Source organism: Dipodomys spectabilis, unplaced genomic scaffold (genome assembly GCF_019054845.1).
Source record: "Dipodomys spectabilis isolate Male_0828 unplaced genomic scaffold, ASM1905484v1 ptg000002l, whole genome shotgun sequence".
NCBI lineage: Eukaryota > Metazoa > Chordata > Mammalia > Rodentia > Heteromyidae > Dipodomys > Dipodomys spectabilis.
In genome coordinates, this window is record NW_024870679.1 from 3,280,700 (window position 1) to 3,303,201 (window position 22,502).

At 40.7% G+C, this 22,502-nt stretch overlaps 1 protein-coding gene across 2 annotated transcripts in view; it reads right to left on the reverse strand.

Annotated features, from left to right (window-relative positions):
- Positions 1-1,063: 1,063 nt before the first annotated feature.
- The window catches only part of Ahcyl1 (adenosylhomocysteinase like 1), a 42,391-nt gene continuing 20,952 nt past the window's right edge, over positions 1,064-22,502 (reverse strand). The window contains exons 2-17 of one of the 2 annotated variants that reach the window (XM_042675264.1): positions 15,872-15,983; positions 13,765-13,908; positions 12,666-12,766; positions 12,139-12,241; positions 10,961-11,055; positions 10,087-10,193; positions 9,162-9,278; positions 8,599-8,662; positions 7,650-7,738; positions 7,195-7,265; positions 6,754-6,848; positions 6,572-6,670; positions 6,175-6,243; positions 5,231-5,309; positions 4,135-4,255; positions 1,064-3,078 (exon numbers count right to left, since the gene is read on the reverse strand). In XM_042675264.1, coding sequence (XP_042531198.1) covers positions 3,072-3,078; positions 4,135-4,255; positions 5,231-5,309; positions 6,175-6,243; positions 6,572-6,670; positions 6,754-6,848; positions 7,195-7,265; positions 7,650-7,738; positions 8,599-8,662; positions 9,162-9,278; positions 10,087-10,193; positions 10,961-11,055; positions 12,139-12,241; positions 12,666-12,766; positions 13,765-13,908; positions 15,872-15,983 — 1,473 coding nt within the window. In that variant the 3' untranslated portion in view covers positions 1,064-3,071. Of the gene's footprint in view, positions 3,079-4,130; positions 4,256-5,230; positions 5,310-6,174; positions 6,244-6,571; positions 6,671-6,753; positions 6,849-7,194; positions 7,266-7,649; positions 7,739-8,598; positions 8,663-9,161; positions 9,279-10,086; positions 10,194-10,960; positions 11,056-12,138; positions 12,242-12,665; positions 12,767-13,764; positions 13,909-15,871; positions 15,984-22,502 lie in introns of those variants that run through there. The other variant, XM_042675274.1, reaches the window with a different exon arrangement.

Sequence of the window (22,502 nt, forward strand, 5' to 3'; positions counted from 1 at the left end):
CTTTCACTCAAGGCTGGCACTCTACCTACATTTCTGGATTTTCACTAGTTAATTTAAGATGCAAAAGTCTCAAGGATTTGTCTCCCTAAGCTGGCTTCCAACCTTGCCCCTTTGGTCTCAGTCTCCTTAGTAGTTAGGATAACCCATGTGCCATCAGTGCTCAGCTTACCCATTTTTTTTTTTTTTTTGTGGGTCTTGGGATTACAGTGAGAAAAGGCTTACTACTTTGGTTCACAGTTCTAGAAGATGGCTCAGTGCTTGCTTGACTGGCCTCAATGTTCCATGTTATAGTGAATAGCACTTGATGGGAATGCAAAGTAGAGCAGAACTGTTCACCTCATCAGACAGGAACCAAAAAGGACAAAGTAATGGAGAAGTCCCATCATCCGTTCCAAGGGCACATATCCACAGTGACCTCATCACCTCTACCAAAGGATCCATGGTACCTCCCAAAGTGACATCCTAGGGACCAGGCCTCAATACAGACTTTTAGGGGCCATTCACCATCCAAACTGTAACAATATAAGATGTTACTGATATCTTGGAACAATGGTGTACCCGAGAAGGCTAAAGCAGGAGGATGGCTTGAGCCCAGGAGTGAGTTTGTTTTTTTAAGTCAGTCGTGGGACTTGAATTCTGGGCCTGGGTGCTGTCCCCGAGCTCTTTTTGCTCAAGGATAGCACTCTACCACTTTGAGCCACAGCTCCACTTCCAGTTTTTTAGTGGTTAATTGGAGTCACAAGAGTCTCATGGACTTTCCTGCTGGGACTGGCTTTGAACCGTGACATCAGATCTCAGCCTCCTGAGTAGCTAGAATTACAGGCATAAGTCACCAGCACACACTGAGTCTCAGAGTTTGAAGCCAGCTTGGGCAACACAGTGAGACCATCTCAGTGAAACAAAAACAGACCCTGAAAGCTAATAATGAAGTCTACATTTAGCCTCTGTATATTAGGTCCTATTAAATACCTATTAAATACTCCTGACCTATGACTCAACCCATCCTAGCAAACAGGTTCTTATAAAGTTTTGCTATTCAACCAAGAAAAACACAGACTACCAATAAGGTCTTATCATTTTAATTGACTTTAATGATTATTGCTGATCTGCAAGGATTAATATTGCATTCATTAAAAATCATTCAATACAAAATGAACAGTTTCCTCCCAAGTTGCTTTCCATATACTCCCTCTGATGCCAGACTTTTTCCACAGTGTCCTTTGTTACATGGCTTGACAGAGACAGAGCCCTTACCTATTATTCCTATGGACACAGTAAGAGACATAGGATCAGAGGGCAGTTGGATCTAGGCCCCTTCTCTCCAGCAGAGCTGACCCCATGGATACAGTGTTGGCCAGGTTACCTCCCCAATGGATGTGGTGTTCTGATTGGCTGGTTAAGTGCCCTAGGAGAAAGGGCTTCAACTGTTAGCATCTACAGAGAAGCAAGCATGGCCACACTGGCAAGGAAAAGGGACTGGGTGGGGAGAAATGGGAGAGAAGGGAAAAAAGTTTTGGCAAGATTATTGTCCCCTGCTAGGAAGCTGCAGGGTAAAAGCTTCGGTTTTAATATTCCTGTTTTTAGCATTTGTTTCTCTGATCAGTGGAGAGAAGTTAAGAATGTCTATTATCTAGCACTAATGCATAGCCCGGCTTTGAAGGACTATAAGCTAGAACCAGTTGAGGATTTAAAATCCTGAATAATTATATACTTAAAGCTCATTTCACCATGCAGAAATGCTGGTAAGCAGGGTGCATGGCATGGATATACTCTCTGATCTTTGAGAAATCTCTGGGTATTCTTTCAGAAAATGAGTCAGGATATACTGGTTACTTTCTCTACAGCAAAATGTTAACATCTTGGTTCATCAACTTTTTGTGGATATGTCAATCAAAAATGGTATCACTTCTATAAAACAAGCATCAGACAGCATCTATAGTCCCAGACACATTATACATTTTACTTTGGCCCAGTTTACCATTCTTCCTTCTATCCACACCTATCTCCCTTTAAATATTTTAGGTTGCAGAAGCACAGCTGACCAAAAATTTGCTCTTAAAGGACAAACTCTAAAGATAGAGCTCAGTGTGTTTATACTGAGTAATGGCTCAAGAAATTTGCCTTCAGCATAAGCTGTATGGGGCAGAGCAGAAACAATTTGCTTATGGCTCCAGTTCACTGATGATATAAAAATGAAGAGCTAGAAACAGAGGGATTCATCAGAGTTTGAGATTACAGAGTTTCTCTAGACTCAACTCTCCACTCTTTGCTTCAAAAGTTGAAAAGAGAAATTGATAACTGACCACCTGAGCAGTTCCTCAGTGTTAACACTAAAATTTTCCTTAATTAAAAAACAAAACAAAACAACAGAAATAAATGCTAGGGGACAAAGTTCAACTTGATACAATGTAGTCTGTTAAGAAGTAGGAAAATGAGACAGTGGAGGGAGTGAAGGCAGGGCGGCACAGAGGCCTAGGAGGCTGCTGCATCTTCACAGGCAGTCCTCCGGGAGACATTTCTCTGAGCCCGACCCCTCACCTTCACACAGAACACAGGCCAGGAACTTCTAAGGGAAATTAACATGCACCATCTACATCTACCTGGCAGGTAGCTACCACTCCTGCTCCTCTGAAGAAGTGAAAGAGCACTGATTTCAGCAGCTAATAAGTGGGCTCTTTAAGGCAATTTAGACATTGCAAATTGTTCCACATCAAAGGTACCTTAGCATTTCCTATTAACAAGGTACCTCATCACGACGATAGTCCCCAGAAATGGTAGTGAAAGGATTACCTTTCTGGGCTGGAAGAGTAAAATCCTTGACTGACTTGGGGTCGGGGTAGGGGGGGACCCTGAACCTCAGGTTCAACTAAGGAACCTTGAAGCCAAGTTCCTTTGTGGTCTGCAAAACTTGGATACTGAGATGAAAAGAAAACAAAAACAAAAACAAAAAAAATGACAATATAGAAAAAAATCAACAGGAAAGGAATAAAAAGAAAATAAAAGTTATCTTAAAAAATATTTCTTTTAGAGTTGTGTGGTTCATATGGACTGGTTGTTGGTAATATGGTCCGTTAGTATCTGTAAGGAAAAAGATGGACCAGTTAATATATGTTCCATGTGAGATATCCAAGAGAAGAAGCAGAAACAGATCACATTTCACGGGTCCCTTCCTGGCCCAGGCAGGGGATTCCTGCAGGTGATCCCTGCAGGTGATCCCAGGCACCATTTGTCTCTCGCTATGCCATTTCTGGCATTTCTTTCTAATATAAGTCAATGGTTTCAACCCTGACTATGCATTAGAATTGTCTGTGGAGCTTTCATAAGAGAAGTTTGCCAGAGCTTCATCCCAGACCAAGTGCATCAGTCTTTAGGGTGAGACTCCAGCCCCACAAATTCAGAATACACTTACTTTTCTGCGTCTACAATTTCTTTACCTACCTCGTTAATCTGTTTGTTTTGTGGTGCTGGAATCAATCTAGAGATAGTTTCACACATGCATTGTAAGGACTCTTCATCATGGAACTCCACCCCCAGACCTTACCCTGTCTTCAATTCGAAGAATTCCTATTCTTTATAAAATCAGTTATAGCACCTAATCTTTACTGGAGGAAGCTGGCTGCTGGGTGCCACTGGCTCATCCCTGTAATCCTAGCTACTCCAGAAGCTGAGATCTGAGGATCATGGTTTGGAGTCAGTTAGGCAGACAAACCAAACCCCAAGAGATTTTTATCTCCAATTAATCAGCAAAAAAGCTGGAAATGGGCTATGGCTGAAATGGTAGAGAGCCAGACTTGAACAACAACAAAAAAAACCTAAGGGACCCTACCCAGGTCCTGAGTTAAAGCCCACAGCACATACACCAAAAAGGGAAAAATGAAAGCTAGTTGGCTAAGCTGGTTACTTTTTTTTTGGCCAGTCCTGGGGCTTGAACTCAGGGCACTGTCCCTGAGTCTCTTTGTGCTCAAGGCTAGCACTCTACCACTTGAGCCACAGAGCCACTTCGGCCTTTTCTGTATATGTGGTACTGAGGAATTGAACCGAGGGCTTCATGCATGCTAGGCAAGCATTCTAGCACTAAGCCACATTTCCAGCCCTAGGCTGTTACTTCTATATTCATTGCTTTCCCCAAGTTACCTGTAATAATTAGGTTTGAATGGCCCATTTTTGTTGAGTCCCAGATATTTTGCTTGGTCGTCTGTCAGCTCTGTCAGGTGGGCATCAAAAGATGGCAGGTGCAAGCTGGCAACGTATTCATCTAGGAGGAAGTGGCAGGGGAGCAGACTCCTTGTCAAATATGCCTCTTAGGGCATGGCCTACCCTTATTTTCATGGGAAGCTTTCTGAGATAGAATAGAGATGAAATAACCTTGAAAGAATCCACAAGTTGAAATATGTGCTTATCTTAAAAGCCCTGTTTTTCTGGCAGAGAATTTCCTTTCAGTATCTCTAAAATTCCATCTAGTGTACTTCCATATCTTCTCTAGGAAAGGTTTGGCTTCATCTTAGCTGTTAACACTTGATTTACTGCTCCCATCCTCCTTATCACCTTTTTAGCTGGACTGAATCAAAATGGACTGTGGTAAGCTCAAAAAACTTTTGTGACACTAATGTTTACTTAGCATAAGATCCATAAAGGCTTCACAATTCAGGATCATAGATTTCTACGGTAGCTCACACAGGTGAACCTGACTTTAATGAGTATATTAATTTAAAAAGTCAATCTGAGGCAAGCTACTTTTTATTTTTTATTTTATTTTTTTTGTTTTTTTAGCTTAAAGCAAGGCATTTATTTGGGCTGGCCCCAGGAGATGGTAAGAGGGTACCACTGTGCAGAAAGGCTGAGGTCTAGCAATGGAACACACTGCATGAACAAAGCATGGCTGTCCCCAGGGGTGACAGAACCAATCTGCTAATCAAGACAGAGATGGGCATAAAAGGCCTGGGCTGTATCAGTTGCTCTGGAAAGTTTACTGACTTTCCAAAGGTTACTTTAGAAGAAGAGCATCATCTACCTTATAGCACTGTGCTAATAAGCACTGTTGCTCATTAGTTGTAGTTCTTGCTATACTTCTGTAATGTACAAATTATCATTCTCAGTTTACTGATCAAGTAACAGAGGCTTACTGATCTCCTGAGATCAACCTATTAGTACTCACAAGAAAAAGAATCAGAACCTGGACTCCGAATCTAGTATCCTTCCACCAAAAGGGGTTCTACCACTTTTCACTCACCCATTTTCTTGGGAAGCAAGTATACATCCTGTTTGTATCGTCCTTCAGGTGCATTATAGAGTTCTATCAGTGCCAGAGCCTACGGTGGGAAAAGAGGGCCAGAAGACAAAAACACTTCTTAGGGACATAAAAATAAAACTAGTTTTAACAAGAATTTAAGGTAAGTACTACAGTAACCTGCCAAATGACAATACCCATGATTCTGCCTAAGAGTTAGTTGGTGTTCTTGTCTACTAGTTGAACGAACTAAAGCTGGAACAATCTAAAGAACCATTATGCTAGAATACTATATTTTCAACTGAATTTTGCCAAGTCAGAGGCACAAACACTAGTAACTCCTTCCTATCTTGTTCCTTTATTTTTTGATGAGCCAGGGTGATTTCACTATGTAACCCAGGCCCACCTTGAATTTAAGATCCTTCTACTTTAGACTGTGCTAGGATTACAGGCATGTACTACCCAGACTTTTCACTAATGGGTTTTTTTTTTTTTTTAAGTTGGTCATGGTGCTTGAACTCAAAGCCTGGGCTCTGTCCCTGAGCTTTTTTGCTCAAGGCTAGCTACACTTTGAGCAACAGCTCCACTTCTGGTTTTCTGGTGGCTAATTGGAGGTAATTCTCATGAACTTCCCTGCCTGGGCTGTCTTTCAACCTCAATCCTCAGATCTCAGCCTCCTGAATAGCTGGGATTATAGCCAGGAGCCACCAGTGTGTGACTCACTAATGACTCTTTTCTATACTGGAAAAAGTCGAAATTTTAACCACACACACACACACACACACACACACACACACACACACACACACACACACACACACACACACACACACACACACACACACACACACACACACACACACACACACACACACTCTCATTAGAACGCCGACCTATATCCAGCTCTGCACATCTAGTGCAGAAAATGTGGGAATTCTGCCATGTACCTGTGTTGTAGCTGTGATGGACAGTACAAAGGTGGGAACTGTGGAGCAGCTCAAATTGAGCAGACGACCCTGGGAGGGAGAGAGAAAACCCTTTTCTCAGAGTCCAGTGGAAAAAAGAGAAGCAAATGCAGCAAAAGACTGTACCCCTATATATGCTCAGTTGGATGAGGAAGACTACAGGTTTTATCCCATTTTCTGCAAACCCACTGAGTATGAAAGGCTGAATAGCATCCATGGTCAGGGAATTTTTCTGGACTGTTTCTCTTTTAGGGACTAGAGCATTAGAGAAATAAACTTCTGAATAGAGAAAAAATTCAGAGAAACTCAGGCTCAATATTTTCTTCTGCCTCTCCTTACTTTGTGGAACACCCTCCCTGCCAGTCTCCTGCATGTGTACCTCTGCCAGGAGGACAACGCGTTTGCCATCTGGCCAGATGACATGATCCACCTGGGAACGGACTCGCTCCCAGGTCAGTTCTGGAGTGCGGAGGCTGGTCTGAAAGGAAGAAGATACAGCTGACAATGGCTCTGAGGGAAGGCAGAGGAGAAAGACATAGCAACTACTGGAAGAAGCCTCACCACATCGATTTCCGTGTTGGAGTGGCCCATATTACACACAATGCAACTGTTTTTCATACGGTCCAAGTGCTCACGTGTGACTACATTCTTGTTTCCTAAAAGTAGAAATGGTAGAATGACAGATGAGATGCTGGGCAGCAAAGGCACTGATTGGTTTTCAGTTAGAATGTGGGAGAGACTTGGCATTAAAGAGCCTGCGTACACTGTACACAGGAGTGCACAGTGGCTTTTTGGTTCCATTACTTGGCTTAAAGATTGAAGCAATATAAAAGGGACTCTTTCCTTTGGAAGATACATTAAGGTTTTGATGCTCATTCTGGGGCTGGAACTTCAAACTGAGCACAGGTTTCACCTTTGGTGTCAGAAAAAGTCAGCCTGGTTACTTTTGAGGTTTCACCTTGGAGTAAACATTCCTCCATATGCACCAATGCTGATTCTTACCCGTGCAAGTTATTACGACATCGACTTGCCGAATGACTTCATTTAACTTCACCACCCTGAAACCATCCATGCTGGAAGAAAAGGGGGAAAACGCTGAGCAAAACAATGAGGCAGTTCAGTGGAGGAAAAGGACAATGGTCTCAAACTTAAAACTTCATACACTGGTCTCATAATTAAACAACAAAATCCCCTTCCGGAGTTAAAGCCAGTGCTATCCCCAGGAGGGTGAAGGTGGGGCAGGAATAAGCTGAGTTAAACTAAACTGGCTGCCTTTAACCCCAGACTCCATCTAGGAAGAGAAAATGCCAACAAGTTCTAGGAAACCCCCAGGATGAGCATGAATAGAGCAATCTTAGTCTTCTCTTCCCTTGGAGATTTCTGCAAGAAATGATTAATAGACTCAATCATGAACTTTCAAAACAAACCTAACCGTGTTATCACCACTCTATCCTTACCAGGCCTGCAGAGCACAGATGGGGTCGATTTCTGTGATGTAGACAATTGCTCCCAGGGCCTTGAGAGCAGCACAGCAGCCCTTTCCTACCTGTAGAATATAAGAAAGGTCCGGTTGCCTTGTCCATTGAGGCATGTGCACTGGGGTAGGTGGGCTCTTTAAGAGACAGGAGCTAACTTCTGGATATCACTAGTTATCTAGTGAGCACTTGTGGGAAAACTCCAAATCGAAGCAGATAATAGACCTAGACCACACTGTGAACTTCAGTGTGAGAGGCAATTAAGCGGTTTGGATAACTGTAATCATTAGAGAAACAAGACTGAGCAAGAGTGACTGGAACCACTAATTTCTTTCTCTCACTTTTTTTTTTTTTAAACAGTACTGGGATTTGTTAGAAATATCTTGGGATATTTTGATAGAAAAGATGTTTATTTCTCACAGATTTGAACTTCAGGCCTTAGGCCCAGGAATCAGGTAACTGATTCTCCAGCCCTAAAACCTTTAATTTCTTATTGCAGAAAATGCTGGTAACTCATTTGCAATGTTAACTATGCAAGGACAGCCTAGCATCCCAAGTTCTATGGGTTATTGCTGAAGACAATACAATCTCCTAAAACCTGTTTCAGTTTAGAGATGTTTGGCTACACCCTTTATTCCACCCAAAGTAACTTGTGGAGCTAAAATTCTACATTCATTTGAATTATATCTCATTAAAGATATAATGGGGGGGAGGCTGATACAAGATAAACTGATCAACTCTGTCAACGCAACTTGTTCTATCTCTACTCATAGATCTGAATGAAGAACGTTTTGCTTTGGTTTGAGAAACATTTGAAGTCATATTGTGACTCTGGCAGCAGTTAACTCTACACTGAAAGCACAAGTCTCCTTCACCAACTATTTCTAGTAAGTCTATGTAAAGATAGAGACACTGAGGCCCAGCTATTTACCTCACCATAGCCACACACCACCACTTGTTTCCCACCAAACATCACATCTGTGGTCCTCTTCAGGCTGTGGAAACAGATAAGGGCTCAACTCAAACATTATTAGCTCAACATAGTCCCTCCACACAAAATTATGAGTAGAGAAATACTCAAGAGAACTTCAATTGGAAGTTGATTGAGCTCAGTATGGAATGGGCCCTTATAAGGGACTTTTTTGTATGTATGCCGGTCCCAGGGCTTGGACTCAAGGCCTAGGCTCTGTCCCTGAGCTTTTGTGCTCAAGGCTAGCACTCTACTACTTGAACCATAGCCCCACTTCAAACTTTTTGCTGGTTAACTCCAGATAAGAACCTCATAGGTTTCCCTGTCTGGGCTGATTTCAAACTGGAATCCTCAGATCTCAGCCTCTTGAATAGCTAGGATTACAGGCATGAGCCACTTGTGCCCAGCTCTAATGAACTTTTAAAGGTGAAGGAAAACCAGGGGGTAAAACTGCAGTGTTACAACACTGCAACCCAATCTAGTTGATTCCCTTTAAGTTTGAATGTATGTACATTTCAACCTACCCATCCAAAATGGATTCTCGGCAGCAGTACAAGTTATCAAACTTCTGTTTGGTAACAGAATCATTGACATTCATGGCCGGAACACAGAGCTTCCCAGCTTTGGAGAGCTGATAGAGCCTAAAGGAAGAAGAGGCCACAAAAACAAAAACACCAAGTTAGCTGCTAAAACATAATACAGGATAAAGATCTAATTATCTTCAAGCTCCACGTTGCCCTCCCCAGTCTTACTTACTGCCCAAGGCTATTAGTAAACATGATTTTGTCCTTGTCATTCTCCTGACTTTTCATTTTCTTCTCCCTCTGCCCTTTCATTTTTGAAGAAAAATAAAATCCTTTCAATGGAAGTAATTTACTTCCCTTCCACAAAGGGAATGTGTATCTTTAGGCCAGCATTTCTGCATCTTGTAAAAGCCCCTATCTTCTTCTGATAAACCAGGAAGACATTGATTCTAATATGGCTGGTTTCCTGTGTGTGCCATAGCAAGGAGGGCATTGTGCCACCAACTGAGAAACACATTCAAACATACTTAGGTATTTTCAACAAGTTGAGAGGGTTTTGCCCAGTTTTACTTTTTGTAGTGTGTATAACATGTAGTGTGTACAGAACTTTTCCCCACATTTAAATATAAAATTGCAATACAATAGAGTACAGTTTTTTGAGATACACTCACCCCCTACTTTCTGGCCCCCCAAACTAAGAATTACTCAGTGGAGCAAGTGGGGGAGAAATTCATGTGAACTAAAACCTGAAAAAACTTTCTTTTAGAGCCACCTTGATTTTTCAAAAGTAAAAACTCAGTTTTATCTAGTGTAGACAACTCCCATTCAGTTACTACAAGTCTGAAACACAGCCCTAAAGCCTAGGAGAGACCAGAAGAATTGGCTGAGGCAAGGACACAAGGGCAGCTACTCCAGAATCTGTTACCTGTGAACACCAGTCACGCTCTCTTCCACAATGCCTCGGATCTTCTTAAACACGTTTGGATACTTCTTATAAACCCAGTGGGTTAAGTCTCCCCCATCATCCAGGATCTACAGAACAGCCAGAAGACTTCTATGGGCATTCAGGCTGCTAGAGCTAGGGGGAAACTTTGAGCCCACTTTCTGCACTAGTAAGAGAGCCCTGTATGTTCTGGAAGAGCACTTCTGAGAGCTCCACAGAGAAAGTTTAGACAGTGGAAATACAGTAAAATCTGTTGGTGCAAAGTAGTTCAAAAGGATTCTTATGATGGAGAGTTATTTTTTTTTCTTTTCAAATTTCTTTTTTGTTGGACAGCCTCTCACTATGTACTTATGCTGGTCTCAAACTCCTGAAATCAACTGATCCTCCCACCTCAGCCTCCCAAGCTTTGTAATTGCAGGCATGTGCCACCATGCCTGGCTACAGTGAAGAGTGTTAGATTAATATTTAGCTTTGAGTCTTGAAATATATATCCCCTTTGAATACAAAAGGAGAGTTGGGACAGGAAGGAAAAGAGCCAAATATACTACTCTAAAGGACTGTATCATTTCCTTTTATTTCATTCTGCTGTGTTTGAGTCACGAGTTCAGCTAGACTTACCCTTTCTCCACCTTTCCATTCAGTACTCAGACCCATTCTTTTAATATTTTTGGTGCTGAGAATTGAACCCAGGGCCTTGTGCATCTCATATCCATTTTGAATAGATTATCATGCTCATAAACACTTTAGCAACAGTTAGTAAGACCAAACATCCAAAACATATTTAGGGAACCATGCTTTGAAGGAGGAAAAGAAATAAATCTATAGTCAAAAGTGTGGGATGGGCATGAATCATTACCATGTTGGCCTGCCACCCATCCATGTTCACACATCGGTCAATACACCACCAGAAATCATCTTCTGATTCGCCCTTCCAAGCGAAGACTGCAACTCCTGTAGATCAAAATAAGTCAGTCAGTTCTTCCTTTGAGGTGTACTGTACCAGAATCAGTTTCTGAGATTCATGTGAAGAGACAAAGGCAAAAAAACTATCCCAAAGAGAGACAAACTTAGGAAGAGCAAAAACTCAGTCAAAATAATACTTTAATTCAAAGAATCATAAAATGTTACTGTGTTTAGGCCAAGTTTATACTTGGAACTCCATCCTAAAGAGATAAAATCAAGTGGAAAACAATATAAAGTTGTTCTCTGGAGCATCATATATATTAGAAAACACCTTGAAAGAATTTAAATGTTCAATGTTTGGAAAATATGAAGGAAAATCACAGGCTGTATGGGTATTAATAATGTGTCTGTTTTCAGTGATATGAAAAATTCTGAAAACAACAGGATATAAAACTATGTGCATACTAAGTTTCATTCTATCTGTGTAGACAGAAAAAGAAAAATTTTACCATGAAAGGGGTGAAATGGGATTATGGACTTGTTTCTGAAATCTTTAAATGTCTACGATAAACACTTATCAGATCAGAATAAGCAAGGCAAGAATATTATAAAGTTACTTTCTGAAGATCTTAGGAAAATGGGAAGTCCTCAAAGAAGCCTCATGGTGATTTTCTTCTAGACATTTCAACAATAAAAATTTTATGTTTAAAACTCACCAGTAACACAGACATTTTCAGTGTAATACTGAATACCAAATAAGCTAACGATCTACCAATAAAAAAAAAGGGCATTGCTTACGTGGATTTTTTTCTCTCAAAATTGCTTAGACTTTTGGTGAAAAGAGACCATCTGAGCTCACACAGCTTACTAGTTATCTTCATCCATTTAACACAGCATTGGTCACTTCCTCATTGTCCTTATTTTCAAAGATCATTTTTAATGACGAAATACTATTCTGCCACAGATTTTATTATCCATTTTCTTCCTGCTGATGTTTTTAATCATTGCGCAAATTTTATAGTCCCTAGACATACATGATGTAATGATAATTTTGATACAGCAAAGTCTATGTTTAAATAAGTAAGTTGAGGCAGAGCTGGTTTAAAAAAAAAAAAAAAAAGCTGAACTTACCAGCCTCAGCTAAAGCTGCAGCTACTTCATTCTGAGTTGAGTAGATATTGCAAGCAGACCAGCGGCACTGAGCCCCAAGGGCGCAAAGTGTCTCAATCAACACCTGTGTGGATGTGTAGGAAGACAGGGTGAGGAAGAGGAGGGCCATTCAGCAGTGGGGTGCAAACCTCAGTAGGAACACATTATCCATAATTGCAGCAAGAGCTGCCACAGTGGGGAAGTTACACAGGGTGTAATCCAGCTGGGTGGCACACTGGTACTTAGCTATACCCAAAAGGTATGTTCCTAGAGGTCTACACATTTTTATCATGATCATATTTGAGTTCTTCCTAAGTTGGCTTGGCTAAAATGGGAGTACTAATACAAATGAAAATAAAATAACACATCATTATGTAATATACATTCTATTTAATAGTTGACAGTTGGAGGGTGGCTCAATAGGGGAAGAAAAGCAAGTTAACAACAACAACAACAACTTGTCTCTTTCCTTTCTTAGAAGTCTTTTTATTTTCTTCCAGTAAACTCACCGCTGTCTGGGCCGTGATGTGTGTACAACCCACTATTTTAGCACCAGCCAAGGGCTTCTCCCCCTGTGCACGTTTCCTGAGTGAAATCAGAGCAGACATGTCTGTGGAAGAACAGAGGATCTGAGCCAGGTCTGCATTACCAGTACCATATACTGCCCAGCCACAGCCACAGCCGGGCTGGGTCTGCTAAGGTATAGTTAGATGAGGCAAACAAACAAAAAACAAAAACACAAAAAACTCAAAAATAAAAAAACACCAGGCATACATATTTCCCTGGTGACTTCTAGAAGCTTCAGTAAGGTAATGGTAGGAAGCTATCATGCAACCACTTGGCAGTTCTTTTTTCTTTTGCTGCTTCTACTTTACATAGGAAGAATGCAGTAAACTCTCAAAACTAGTCAAAATAGATGATGGGTTTCACCATCTATCCATTTGAGAGAACTAGTTATAGCACAAGCTAATGTAATTCCATACCCAATTACCACACCAGGAAGAAAGTCTTTGCCTTCATTGGAAGCCACCTGCTTCTGTTTTCTCTGCTGTCTTACCTTATCCTGTAAATCTGCTTGGTTTCTCTACCCCTTTCCCAGAAAAGACAGGCCTTCAAGGTGCAAACAAAACAACAGTAAAGAGCTTCCTGGATAGAGAAACCAAGATTTAACTGCCAGTCACTTCTACTTTGCTCCAGCAGAGGGTGCTCTGGACCAAAGCAGACCCAAGGCTACCATATCCTTGGCTTAAACTCTCCCCCACATCAGCTGTTTCTGGGAAAACTAGGTCTTGGGGATTGGCAACTCCAGTAAGATCCCACATAAGTAACTACTATGTAGTGATCTAGGACTTGCTGACTCTGCACTGTAGATCTTTGAATGTGGTGTCATGAGGGAGGAAAACACATGCTGAGAGCAGGAAGAAGGAAAAACAAGAACAAAATTCCTGGGGCTGAAGCTCCATGAAGAGAGAAGTGTTTATCCAAAAGTCCAGGCAACTGTCCTTCCCCAAACTACTTTCAAGTTAGCTTTCAAGCCTTAAATTGTCTCAGTCCTGATAAACAATAAGAGGGTTGCTTCTGGTCCCCGACCCGTTCTGTTTCTTTTACCTTGCTCTGCAATTTCAATCTCCCGGCGTCCAAATTCTGCCTGCTTGATGTTCTTCACACAGAAATTGCTGCTGCCCTTCGAGTTGGTTTGCTGCTTTTCTCGGGGGGAAACCTCATCATCAGAGCTATCTGTGTAGGATGCAGCTAGAGCCATAAAGAAAGAGGGATACAAAAACCTCAATGGTCCCAATGGTACAGAGTGCAACCCCCAAGGGACTGTCATTTAAGTCAAGCAAACACTAATTGGAGCTCCCTTTTACGTCACTCTCAGCTGAACCTACTCTTTCAGGTCTAAGCCAGCATGAACAGAACTGCTGTGCATCTCTCTCTGCTGCAGCTCTTTCGCTCATCCTAAGGATGCTCTGTACTAGTACCTTTGATGAGGGGTCACAGATTCTAGTCCTGTAGTGATCCCATATAACAGAGATATCTGGCTAGCCAAAAGAGAAGACTAACTTAGGGAGAGGTAATGCTGTTTCTATAGAGCACTTGTTCTTGTAACTCAAACATTTATCTGAATCACACAGAATGTTTGTTTAAACACAGATACCTAGGTGCCATGGCCAAAGTTTCTCATTTGATAAATCTCAGGAGGTACCCTATACTGTTATTTCATCAAGTTCTCAGGCACTGCTGATGCTACTGGTCAGAGGATCTTGCTTGGAGAATCACCGACATAGATGAAAACAGTAAGAGATTCTCACAAGGGATTTTTGCACTAGGTTGTGCTCAGGAATAATGAGGGAAAAAAATGTAACACAAAAAGCAGGCAAATCTGGTTCTACTGCCAGTCGGTCAAGATAATCAACTTTAAACACTAGCTTTCCATAAATGCTAAATATAGCCTTCAGACAGATAGTCAAGAGGGTCTACACAGTCTTTACCTCTCAAATCATTCTTTCCTTTCTGAACTGAATGTTTGCCTTGTCACAGTTTCTACCAGTGCACCAATGCTCACTGATTTCTATTTATCACTTCACTTTTTAAAACACTCCACTACATTTCTATATCATGACCATCAAGATATTTAAAAAGTTTGTTAGTAATCCATTTCTTTTCCACTTATAACTCACTCCAATTAGTTATCCTTCTTTCTTGGCTATAATTAACCTGCTTGTCATCTAAATACCTTTTTTTTCCTCCTGTTATTCCAAAGCACTTTTTCATTTACAATTGTTTCTTGGATACTTCTGCCCCAAGTGAATACATACACTAATTTCACTACTCAGTCTTCTATATCTACATTGTTCTTGTGTGCCTATCTTATCTACACTGGATTATCAGTGGTACAGGACAGAAATAAGTTTGGTTGGTTTTTTTTTTTTTTGGCAAACTATGTATTTTATTTTACATTCTTTACACTGCAAACCAGGCAATGCAAACAATATTCTGGCAAGGGACAATGAAAGGCTTTGGATATGGATTTTTGTTGCCTTTAATAGCAATCTGGGACCTTAGGAAAGCCTCTTAATCCTTTGGCAATGATTCTTCAGTTGAACAATGATGGGGCTTATGTTAGATGCCCCTCAATGTTTCTTCTAGTGTTCCTCCTAAGACTCTATATCCTTTTCTAAGGTTATGGGCTAACCGTTCAATTGGAAAAAGATAAAAGAAAGCTGGAGTCAATTATAGTGGTTTGTATGCTTCACATTTCAGAGGTTAACAGGAGAGAAGTAGGTCTGAAAAAAAGGTATCCTACTAGTAAATAAAAGAAGTCAAAATAGTAACTTTATTGTTACAACTCAAGTAGACTTGGGAATAACGAAAAGAAAGCCAGGTGGCAAGGTTTATTTTATATTAGAAATTATGCTTTAAAGGGCACTTCTTTGTCAAAGCCAGTTCTGTCAACCAAAATTCCACTGATTCTGTCCCTCTGAAATGTCAGTGGATAAACATGGGAATAAGAATCTTCTAGCACTGGCCACAGATGCTACAGAGACAATGTGAAAAAGAATCAAAATAACAAATGCTTCCCTAGCTATGTCTGGCTGGGGCCATTCTCATTCCTAACTGTGAATTAACAACCTCAGTAGGAAGAATTTTTAGATTCCAGGTAAGTGAAGAATACCAGGAAGAGCTCAGAGGGGACATTACTGTTCGCACCTACCTGAACTGTAGCTGTCGGTGGAGGACTGTGAGATGGAGCGAGACAAAGATCTCCGGCCTGTCTTGGTAGGGAATTTTGTGAACTCTTGCATGTCATCAGCAAACTGGATTTGCTATTAAGAGAACGACAGTAAAATTAAAAACTTAAAATGAGAATTCTATGAAATATCTTATTTTATTAGTCTCATACACTGCCTTCCCTAAAAGCCAACATTACCAAGTGAAGTCAGCAACTCTTCCATGAGAAATGAGAGAGGCCAGAGGCTGCTCTAACTTCTCTTCAGATGCGAACTACTGCCTCTTCTTATAACTTTAGCAAATCAATCTTTGCTTTTCCACCCAACTCTATCAGAAAACAGATACCGCATGGTGCTTCTGTTCTTCTCCCTTCTCCCAAATACACTCTTATTCTGAAGTTGGCAGTGGTTTTACTTCTTGAAAGAATCATGAAAAGATGTTTAGAAATGTTAATGCATATTAGGGTGCCAATACTCAGAGCCCAATCATTCTGCACTCATCAACCAATAAGGTATACGTAGAACCTCCTATACTCAGTTAAAATCTGAAGTCTAGAATGGATTGATGAATAAGAAATTTAAAAACAAGATACCACAGCAAATTCTAACTAATTAGAATGAATCTGAAGGAAGGAGGAAATAATGACTCAATAAACTCTATTAAAGAAGACTAGCTTGGGGCTGGGATGGTGCTCAGTGGTAGAACGCTTGCCTTGCATGCCTGAGGCCCTGGGTTCGATTCCTCAGCATCACATAAGCAGAAAAAAAAAAAGCTGGGAGTGGCGCTGTGGCTCAAGTGGTAGAGTGCTAGACTTGAGCTGAAGAGCTGAGGGACAGTGCCCAGGCCCAGAGTTCAGGCCCCAAAACCGGACCCAAAAAGAAAAAAGAAAAAAAAAAAGACTAGCTTTAGTAAATTGCAAATGGCTTATGGTCAATGGCATTTATAGACAAATTAATGGATGACTTTAAAATATATGAAAACACTGACTTCTATTATATGGCTTAAGTCTTTCTCAACTCTCGATTAAACTCTGATAAGCCCTTTCCTCAAAATCTACAATAAACTTGTTTCCTGAAATAAATAGAATTGTTTAATGATCAAATCGAGATTTTTTTTTCCTTACAACTTGACAAATGAAAAGGTTCCCATGCAGAATCAATTATGCCAAGTTTTTAGCAACTATCTCTGGAAATGTACATTACTTCAGATTAAAATCCTTTCTGCATAATGCAAGCAACATGGCTCTTACCATTTTGAAGCTAAGAAGAGTAAACTACACATTAGTTACAGCTGTACAACCTTCCCCCCGTCACATGCACCCTCCAACTGGGGTAGCACCAGGCTGCAGTGTGTAGCCTAGGCCCAGGCAGTAATACACACAAATTAAAAACAGAACTGGTAAACCTCAAGACCCATAAAGCAATGATCAGGGTTTGTGCTTTCAACTTTCTACCTAGCAAGGTTCACATCAGGACTGAAAGCATAGAACAGAGCTGAGCAGCAGGCCAGAAAAATCTGGGTGTACTTCTATTTAAAACTCATCTTGGGTCAACATTTAACTGGGTAAGTTTCTTTGTAACATAACAAGGGGAAAGAGTCCATATGCTGTTTTATTAAGTCCAAGGTCAGATCCCAAAGACAAAAGGAGAAAGAATTACATCCTGGCATCTTGCTCAGAGTCTTATAGATGGAACAATGCATTCAATACACAGCTGTACAACAAGTGAACCTCTCAAAGTCCCTTTAATGAAGACTTGAGTCTTCAATGAAGACTCAAGCTTGGCTCTGGTTGCTCACACCTATAGTTTGTCACTCAGGAGGTAGGGATCTTAGGTTAATAGTTCAAAGTCAAACTGGACAGGAAAGTCCATGAGATTCTTATCTGCAATTAACCAGCAAAAAGCTGAAAAGTAGATGTGGTTCAACTGGTAGAGTGCCAACCTTGAGTGAAAAACAAAGCCAAGTGAGAGCTTAGGGCTCTGATTTCAAGCCTCAGTATTGGCAAAAACAAAAACAAAACAACAAAACCCACACAACTCAATAAAGACTCAAGATAAACTACATATACTCCATCAGATAGAACATGATTAACAAGGATCTCTTTGGATCCAAAGAAACATTTTTTTCAGTTTAGGTGCTAAAACTGTAGAATATCTTTTATGTCAAAAGAATTATTGCATTTCAAAAAAGAAAACTAAAAGCACTCAACATATTCAAGTCACTAAGATGGCCATAGGTCAGCACTGCCTTTCTAGAAAGAATTTCTTGCATGTTGGTATGACTTTTAACAGTCAGCTAGTTTTACTGCAGAGATTAATGCAGGACCAAGGTAATGACGTTCAACCCAATACGCAGTTATTTTGGTGGTTGAAAAACAGTCAAGAGACCACCAGCACCTCTTAATGTTTTCCAGGGGCAGCCCCTCCTCCACCAGCTCCATGCTGCTGGCATTGGCAGCCTATTTGGAAGCTCCTTCCTTTCATGCTGTTGTGACTCCCTTCCCTTTTCATCTTCTTTTCAGACTTCTGGGTGTGTACCCAGGTACCACCTACATGGGAGTTGATGCTGGGGAGAGGAACTGCAATAACATTTGCAGATTTTTAGGTTAAAAAAGAAAAGGTGCTGTGGCAAGAAATACTTTTTCAGTAATGTAAAAACTGAACTAATAGTCATAATCGCACCTTGTATTAATAAACCTACCAGCAGCCTAAAGCTTAGCATAATCTTCACTACCTAAAAATATTAGACTGTGTGGCAAGCGGCTTACTACGCAGTGCACTGCCCTATCTCTCAATGAGTCTGGTCCACATTTAAAGCAGGCAAAATGTGAACTCAAGTTGTATGTTTGCATGAGTGTGTGCGTGCATGTTTGTGTGTAATATTAGGGCTCAAATTTAGGGCTTTGTACTCTTGTTCAGCTTTTTAGCTCATGGCTACATTCAACCAATTGAGCTTTGCTTCCGGTCAAGATTTTTTGCTGGTTAATTGGAGATGAGTCTCATGACTTTACTGCCTGAGCTGGCTTGAAACCTCAAGCTTCAGATCTCAGCCTCAGTATAGCAAGGTTACAGGTTCAAGCTGGTTCATGCCATGTGCTGATAGATGATTGTCTTTAAGGTGGCCCAGCAACACTCAGCTGCATAATAACCTTTTTTTCTCTCTCCAAACAACATGTGGTAGAGACCCCACATCACAACTCCTGCCGTGGAATGCATCTGCTCTGCCAGGTACCCCAGGCCTCCAGCTCCACTGGTTGTCTTCCCAGTTGGTAGCTGTTTTCCCCTTGAGGAAAAAACCCTCTAGACCGCTGTTCACCTTACATTGTAAATAAAGACACTGCTGCCAAAAGCAATTTTTGAATATCAGTTTCCAATGAAGGCAGATCTCAGGAATTGGAGGCATTTGCTCACGTGGTTGAACACCAGCTGTGAGTGAAAAATCAGTGAGAGCACATGAAGCCTGTAGTTCAAGCCCCAGTACTGGCACTTCCCACCCTTCCCAAACAACAAACTAAAAAGAAATCAGATCTCAGTAACAGCCTTTTGACTGGGTTGGACAACATTGCATTTAAGCCATAATAATGACAATGATGAATTATGATCAGTATTATTGATAACATATTTTAAATATACATATATATTTTATATACCATATTTATATATAGACACAATATAAATTATATAGAACATATATAAGATATATTATGGTACAAGAAAATCAAGAGATAACTGAAGAGCCAGGTGCTGCTAGCTCATGTCTATAATTCTAGCCATTCAGAAGACTGAGATATGGAGGATTGAGTTCTGAGGCCAGCTCAGGCAGAAAAGTCCATGAGACTCTGTCTCTAAAAATAACAAGCAAAAAGCAGACCTGGAGGTGTGGCTCAAGTGGTAGAGCACCAACTGAGCAAGCAAGCTGAGTAAGTGTGAGTCCCTGAGTTCAAACCTTGGTACCATCAAAAAAGAAAAAAGATTACTACATAGTTAAGTAGGTTATATTACCATCATGACTTCATTGTCTTCAACTCTAGATAATATGAAATACTAAGCCTACATATAAGCTGGATAAGGAAGATGGGAAAGTAGATAAAAAGCCAAAAACTACCTTGAAGTCCTTAACTATGTCATGCTAGGGTACTCACTGCCCAGCCTTACCACAACTTTACAAGCACATCAATATCTCATTCTTGAATTTACAGCACATCTGAGACAGGCTATAAGGTCAGAATGACCCATCCTCCAAACACCACATGCAAATATAGAAGTCTAGTCGCTGTGTCTTAAAAACCCAATTAACTATTAGTTTAATGTGCTATTTTAAAGTACTTCTTCAAATAGCTAAGTGGGTACAATGTTGATAAAACAAACAAAAAACCTCTACCTAATAATTTGGGGTACTTTATCAGCCTGGTAAGAGGTAAAAAAAAAACAAACCTGTATAGAATTTAAGAACAAGAATCATAGGCAACCCCCAAAAGTTAAAGCCTCATGTGAAAAATATAAAACATTAGGGGCTGGGAAGGTGGCTCAGTGGTAGAGTGCTTGCCTTGCACGCATGAGGCCTGGGTTTGATTCCTCAGCACCACATAAGCAGAAAAAAAAAAGCTGGAAATGGCGCTGTGGCTCAAGTGGTACAGCGCTAGCCTTGAGCTGAAGAGCTGAGGGACAGTGCCCAGGCCCAGAGTTCAGGCCCCACGACCGGACCCAAAAAAGAAAACAAACAAAAAAAAACATTATTACTTGACTAGCTGATCCTAATGAGTATTTTTACTATCAGAAATTGAGTTTACTTTCACAAACACATAGCTTCACAAGTTGAATAGCTCAGCTACCCTCCTTCCTAGGCCTTACCCAATTCTGCCTTCTACTTCTTGAATCAGAGAATTAAAAGCCACCAGAACTCCACTATGATCCTGTGGCTAAGGGTCACTGATCAGAACAACTAATACCAGCAGTGCATTGTGTTCTTTCAGTCAACACATTTACTAGGTAGTACCAACTAAGTACCCAATATTTCCAGGAAAGAGATATGCAAACAAATATGAACCCTTAAAAATCTGTAGATGTGTTTTGAACTCAGAATATACTACTACTACCGCTACTAATAAATCAAATGGCTTTGCTATGGAATTTCACTAGACCCAAATACAGAAGTCTACTTGCTGTGTTTAATATCAGGCTAGTTTAATACACTATTTTAGAGCACATCTTCAAATAGCATAGTAGTGTTATGACGGATGACTTTCTTCTATGTCTTATAGAATGTTGTTCAACTTAAGTCTCAAAAAATTACAGGTTAGGTTAGACATCTTATTAAACTTATTATTTCACCTGCTTATCTAACAGCTTTTAATTTCTTTAGAAAAGTTTCCTCCTAAGGGTGAAGCACTAGACTCAAAGGTAAACAGCAATTACTAGGAAAACAAATCATTAAGAAAGCCTACCTTGGAAGTTTGTGGCATTATATAGATGAATCTTTCTCACTGCTGGAGATAATTTGAAGGGCTAGGCTAGTGTACTTCTTCAGGTATACTACTGGTTTTCTGAGACATTTAAATTTATATATTCTGGCCCATTTTCTCCTTCTGCATGCTACATGCAGATTTTTTTTAGAAATGATGATCAGCATACTCCTAGGCTAATAGCACTGAGCAAAAAGGTGATTATCAGAAGCTAGAAATTTTAACAAGGTTGAGTACCAAGCAGTATGCTAATATGCTTTCCAAGGCTTCTACATCTTTTCTAATCACCTTCACACATTTTGCAGCTAATTAGTTCTTTTTATTCTCCTCTCCCCCACTCCCTTTTCAGGGGTGAGGAAAGAGAACATGACAGTCAAACTAAACAGTGCCAACACCTTTTCTTGACACTTACCAGAAATTCCTCTGATTACCATTTTTGATGAATCCAAAGAAACAGCAACACTAACTTCTTGGTACAAGGAATAGACAAGTCTGCGTATCTTTCAATTTTACTTAGGTAAGGGTTTTCAAAAGAAGAAGAGATCCCCTGCCCCTGGACACAACCCCCAGAAAACAAGGGATCTTGAGAATCAATCTCAGGCCAGAAAACTGAACCCACAGCCACCTTCAGACGCTTCTTCTACTCCCTGGTACAGAAACCAGGTTTCAGAGACTCAGCAGGTTTTGTCTGCTCCCTGCTTTCTTTCCTAGTCTCAAGTTTCTTAAGTTCTCAGTCTCCCCAGATGGATTTTTTTTCCAGTGGGGGGGAGGAGGAGGGGAGGAGGATGGGGAAGCTGACTAATCACAACACACATCCCCCTCCCCCCACTTTACCCTTCTATATCTCAGTAACCAGATAATACACTGTCTCTTCCTCCCTCTCTCTTTCCAACTCCTTTTCTCATAGAATCCAATTCTATATGAAGACCTTACTTTCAAAATGAGATTCAGTTTGACCTTCTGTCACTGCTGGTAGAGCAGGATGAGGCAGTATCAGGACCCACACTGCCCGGTCACTTAAAAGGTGAGAAACACCTTGAAGAACTCTCAAAGCGCCAGTGATTTTTATCTTTATCATCTGCTCTTCATCTCCAGAGGACACCTGGACTAGATTTCTACTATCTACTCAAGTGCTCTAGTCAATGAGTGATCC